This window comes from Sapajus apella, unplaced genomic scaffold, assembly GCF_009761245.1.
Source record: "Sapajus apella isolate SASKATOON/1434 unplaced genomic scaffold, GSC_monkey_1.0 scaffold40, whole genome shotgun sequence".
Taxonomy (NCBI): Eukaryota; Metazoa; Chordata; class Mammalia; order Primates; family Cebidae; genus Sapajus; species Sapajus apella.
Window position 1 is genome coordinate 7,947,814 of NW_022436980.1, and position 6,069 is coordinate 7,953,882.

General features: G+C 40.6%; 1 protein-coding gene across 2 annotated transcripts in view; it reads right to left on the reverse strand.

The window, feature by feature from the left end:
- Positions 1–758: 758 nt before the first annotated feature.
- The window catches only part of GTPBP8 (GTP binding protein 8 (putative)), a 35,253-nt gene continuing 29,942 nt past the window's right edge, over positions 759–6,069 (reverse strand). The window contains exons 6-7 of one of the 2 annotated variants that reach the window (XM_032299071.1): positions 4,671–4,749; positions 759–2,113 (exon numbers count right to left, since the gene is read on the reverse strand). In XM_032299071.1, coding sequence (XP_032154962.1) covers positions 2,018–2,113; positions 4,671–4,749 — 175 coding nt within the window. In that variant the 3' untranslated portion in view covers positions 759–2,017. The remainder of the gene's footprint in view (positions 2,114–4,670; positions 4,750–6,069) is intronic. The other variant, XM_032299077.1, reaches the window with a different exon arrangement.

Here is a 6,069-nt window from a genome sequence, read left to right on the forward strand (position 1 = left end):
CACTCCAGGCTGGGTGACAGAGTGAGACTCCATCTTAAATAAATAAATAAATAAATAAATAATTTTTTTTCTCATTACAACAGCAACACTTCTTTTTTTTCTTAAATATAAAAATAAAACAACTCATAGAAGAAGAAAAAAATCTATCCTTTATAACCTTCATTTAGATCCTTCCAGAACTTTTCCTCAATGTGTGGCTATGTATTTTTTTCAAGGAATGACATATAGTTTTCTGAAATGCTTTAAAAAAATCTTAATATATCATCAATAATTTCTCACATGAATATGTATTTATTTACAACAGTGGGTTTCAAACTGTTCTAGAAGTATTCCAGGCAAGTACCTCATGAATCAGGCACTCAAAATGGTCTTAATGGGAGGGCCCTGCATTCCCCCATACATCCTTAATCACTGCAATCCTGCTTTTATATATTTGTTTTACATATTTGGTTTCTGTATATGATTTTGTGGGGAATAAAAAATTCCACTGTCAAAGTATTAGAAAGTAATCAAATTATTGTGAGGACACCATGTCACTTTCCTTTTTCACGATTACAACAAACGATAACTTTGTAGCTAAACTCTAGTGCAAAGCCCTAACGACACCAAACACCATGCTTTTTACTCTTTGTCTATTTGGTAGAACCTAAAAATTATTTTAATTTGTATTTCATGAATTACTAATGATATGGACAAGGTTTTACATTTAATGGTCATTTGTGTCTTTGACAGCCTTCCTTTGCAGGCTAGAGATTTTCTTTACAGTATGGCCCTAAAACCTTACCTTCTAATGTATATAGCCTGTGTTTATTCCATGTCCCCTGGTTTAAGGAAGCTCAGATTTCAACATCCATTGCTTAGCCAGATCACCATCTCCCTGCCCTCCTCCACTCTTGGTAATGATCTCAAATCTTCCTCCACTGAGAACACAGAAGCTATCTGTCACTCCATCCCAAATAGATCAATATCTATAGCTATTTTTGTTTTTCTTCCTGGCTCAGAGAACAAAAGTTTTTGATGTTTAAGTCAATCCCTTTGCTTCAGCACTTGATTCCATTCCTGCTTGTCTCTCTGGTTCCTAGTATGGTGTCTGGCAAACAACTGATGCTCAGAAACTTTGTTGAATGAGTAATGGGTCTTTCTCCAACAATTCTCTCCTTTTTTTTTTACATCCAGCTTCTTTCATACTTTGAATTCTTCCCTTTGGCCTATATATATATATATGTTTCATCAAGTTGTTTTCCATCTGTGATGCTCAGTTTTACGTGTCGACTTGGCTAGGCTGTACCCAGTTATTCAATCACATATTAACTTAGGTGTTGCTGTGAAGGTATTCTGTAGATGTGATTAATGTCTACAATCAGTTGACTTTATGTAAAGGAAATTATTCTGGATAAGGTGGGTGAGCCTGATCCAATCAGTTGAAAGGCCTAAAGAATAACACTTAGGTTTCCCTGAAGGTGTGAAGAAAGAAGAATTCTACCTGTGGACTTCAGCTTCAGCTACTGCCTGAGAGTTTCCAGCCTTATGAATTTCAGGCTTTCCTATCTGACCCCTACAATGGCAAAAGTCAATTTCTTTCTGTAAATCCTTTTATATATCCTACTGTTTCTGTTTGGCTGGTGGAATCCTGACTGGTACACTATCCTTAAAATCAGAACAAAACAAAATACTCTTCTTGACTCTGTATCTCTCTGTCACCAATAAACTCCATTTTCACTCCTATCTAAGCTACTAAAAATATTGTCCTATATTCACTGTCTCTACTTCATCCCTTTGCAATCACTTTTGAGCTATAGTCCCATTTATACAACTGGTGAATTGCACATTTTCTCATGGACAGCCATGGGCAATCTCAAACTCAGCATATCAAAAGTTATCGTAGCGCCCCTGCCACCTTACCTGAATCTATTCTTCTTCCGAATGTCATATTTTGTCATATTTCAAACTTAAGTGGAAGTCATTTGTATTAATACATTCTCACATTATTATAAAGAACTACCTGAGATTGAATAATTTATAAATAAGTTTGACTCACAGTTCTGCAGACTGGGGAAGCCTCAGGAAACTTACAAACATGGCAGAAGGTGAAGGAGAAGCAGGAACGTCTTACCTGGCCAAAGAAGAAGAAAGAGAGAACAAAGGAAGAGTAACTATACACTTCCAAACAACCAGCTGTCATGAGAACTCACTATTACGAGAATAGCAAGGGGGACTTCTGCCCCCACTATCCAATTGCATCCCACCAGGCCCCTTTTCCAAAATTGGGGGTGATAATTCTGACAGACTGTGTTCTCTATCTGGTTCCAAAAGGGGGCGTAGTTTTAAGGGCAAGAACTTTCCAGTGCCATGCCCACCTCCCATCTCTCTTCATCCGGGAATTTAACTGTTTATGTTTAAATTTCAGGGGCCCGGGAAGAAACTAAGAGTCAATTACCCAAGCAGAAGTTCTAAGGAACTCCTTTCCTTGGCCAGGGGACTTAGAAAAGGTGGGGGTTCCTCCCAGGTTAAAAGTCCCCTTCTTCTACACCCCTTCAGACTCCTCGTCTGGATCCCCTTTGATGAACACTCCCTTTGTGGAAGCCATCTTTCTCTCTCCTAGATTTCCCCTCTGTAGTCCCCTTCTACACTCTCTTGCGGAAGCCTGTCTTCCCCTCCTAAACTCCATCTCTCTCTATTCCCTTCTGCTCATTGTGGAAGCTGCTTTCCTCTCCTGGATTCCATCTTTCTGAATTCTCTCACTCAGTGTGAGAGTTAGCTGTTTCTTTCTCTCTCCTGCTTCTTTTTCTTTCTCTACCTAAATAAAATCACTTTCTGAGCTTTTGAGTCTGGCATTTACTTTTAAGAGCACACTGCATCATGGTCTCCTCACCCATTCTTGGGGAGTGATAGACCAAGAACCTGGAGAACGTCCTCTCAGGGGAACCCTGAATCCCTGAACTCCAATTCGACAAGAGATTTGGGTAGGCACACAGACCCAAACCATATAATCATTTTAGACATGTAAATATGTAAATACAGGTTGAGCATCCTTAATCTGAAAATCCAAAATCTGAAGTGCTCCAAAACGCCAAACTTTTTGAGTACTGACATGATGATACAAGTTACCCTGAACACATTATTTTTCACTGTATTAATGGCATATCATATTTTCTTTTTTACTACTAAGCACATATGTATGAATAAGCAGAAGAAAATGATTGCTTAACAGCAGCATATAAATTCAGAGTCAGGAATGATGTTGACACCAAACAACCACAGGTTGTCCAAGGGGGTGACTGAGATGTACACAAACTTTGTTTCATCTACCAAATTGTTAAAAATATTACATAAAATTTCTTCAGGCCATGTGTTTAAGGTGCATATCAAACATAAATAAATTTCATGTTTATACTTGGGTCCCATACCCAAGATATCTCATGTGTATTTGTGATTATCCCAAAATCTAAAAAAAAATGGGAAATTTGAAACAATTTTGGTCCCAGGCATTTCAGATAAGGGATACTCTCAACCTATGCTAGACATCTAAATAAGTCATACTGTCTATATTCAGTAGAAATGCATGAAGGTTTGGGCCTCTATCATTTCTGGCCTTAGCTTTTGTAATAGAACAGATGGGTCTGTTCCAACCTCTTCCCTCCCAAATCTGTTCTCTAGAGTGCTCTTCTTCTGAGGCGAGGTGACAAAGATTGCCCTGCCGAAGACTCAGCGAGTGACTCCTTTATCACCTGTAGCGAGGTCACGTCATCCTAGACTACCATCACAAAGACCTTTTGAAAACAGCCCTACTCAGAACTAATAAGAATTTCTAAAATGGGACCTGAGAATCTCTATTTATTTATTTATTTATATATTTTTTGAGATGGAGTCTCACTCTTGCAGTCCAGGCTGTAGTGCAGTGGCGCCATCTTGGCTCACTGCAGCCTCCACTTCCCAGGTTCAAGTGATTCTCCTGTCTCAGCCTCTTGAGCAGCTGGGATTACAGGCACCTGCCACCATGCTTGGCTAAGTTTTGTATTTTTAGTAGAGATGGGGTTTTGCCATGCTGGTCAAGCTGGTCTTGAATCCCTGACCTGATGATCTGCCCACGCTGGCCTTCGAAAGTGCTGGGATTTCAGGCATGAGCTACCGCACCCAGCTGAAAATCTCTATTTTTAAAAGCTATCCAGGTAATTTTGATAATCAGCCAGGTTTCTGAACTACTGGTCTTTAGGTAAAAATCCAAATTCTTCCCGTGACCTGACGCCAGTATTCCCAGCTCTATCCCTCAGTACAAATCATGTCCCAGTAGTACTAGCTCAGGACTAGTGATTCTTCAAACCCATGCTGCTTAAAACCTCTCTGTAGTAATCTTCTTCCCTTAACTGCCTGGGGATTTCCTATACATCCTTCAAAAGACTCCATTCAAGCATCATACAACCTCGTATATAGCCAGTAAATATTTATTGAGGCCCTACTACATGCCAGGCTCTGAACTAAGCATTGAGATAGTAGTTCTATCTTTAGTAGGTTCATATGCCATTGGAGAAATAGACATGAAAGTAAACAAAGAAATACAATACAATGAGGTAAGTTCTATGAGAAAGGCTGTAGTGGGCTGAATAACAATTCCCCCACCTCCCACCCAAAGATGTTCACATCCTAATTTCCATAATCTGTAAATATGTCACCTTGCACTGAGAAGGACTTTTGTAGATACATAACCAGGGCGCTTGAGACTTCAGCGCTCCAGCATTTTTTTGTGTGTGACTGAAATAAAGAAAATTTTGATCAGGCCCTTGCTTGCTTGCACATGTTAACCACTCACTTTTTGCCCGGTATTCCTTGTTCCCATAACGTAATTATAAACTGCCGATGTACTGTTTCTTTGTCAAGCAGGAGGAGATAACTTCAGGGTCATAAGAATAGTTTGGAGAAGGAAGGAATTCCTTGAAGGACACTGCAACCAGCTTCCATGTACATATGTCTGCACAACGTGTTATCTGAAACTGAAGAAACACAGACTTTTCCCCTGGATTCCTTGAAACTCCCTCTCCCTTACTCTCTAGCTGCATAAAAACTCCCTGCTTCTTTTCTGTTACTGTGGATTTGAGAGCTCTTGCTCCCTTGCCTTCTCACTTTGGCCAAATCGAATAAATATTTCCCTATAGCCAAGCACCAGTATCTCAATATTTGGCCTCAGCTGCCTGTCGGGTACATGCGCCTGAATTTGGAGTTCTAAAACAGATGTGATTAAGTTAAAGATTCTGAGATGGAGTGACTGTCCTGATTATCCTGATGAGTTCAATGTAATCACAAGGGTGTTTTTAAGAGGGAGGCAGGCAGGAGGGTGAGAGAGAGCTAAAGAGGAGACTGAAAGGTATCATGCTGACTATGAAGGTGGAGAATAGTGAAACGAGCCAAGGAATGAAGGCAGCCTCTAGAAGCTGGAAAAGGAATGGAAATGAATTATTCCTTAGAGACTCCAGAAGGAACCAGCCCTGCCAACTTCAGTCCAATGAAGCTGATTTTGGGTTTCTGACCTCCAGAAATGTAAAATAGCTTCTACTTATTTCAAGCCATTAAGTTTGTGGTAATTTGTTTTTTGTTTGTTTGTTTGTTTGTTTGTTTTTGGGACGGAGTTTCGCTCTTGTTACCCAGGCTGGAGTGCAATGGCGCGATCTCGGCTCACCGCAACCTCCGCCTCCTGGGTTCAGGCAATTCTCCTGCCTCAGCCTCCTGAGTAGCTGGGATTACAGGCACGTGCCACCATGCCCAGTTAATTTTTTTGTATTTTTAGTAGAGACGGGGTTTCACCGTGTTGACCAGGATGGTCTCGATCTCTTGACCTCGTGATCCACCCGCCTCGGCCTCCCAAAGGGCTGGGATTACAGGCTTGAGCCACCACGTCCAGCCAAGTTTGTGGTAATTTGTTACAGCAGCAATAGAAAACTAATACATAGGCCAACACAGGGCACTGCGGTAATACATTAAAGAAGCCTCTATGTCAAGTCATGGAGAGAGTGAGGATGGGGTGTTCAGGAAGAATTACTCAAAATATGACCCCAGAGCTGAAGAAAGGAGACTGTG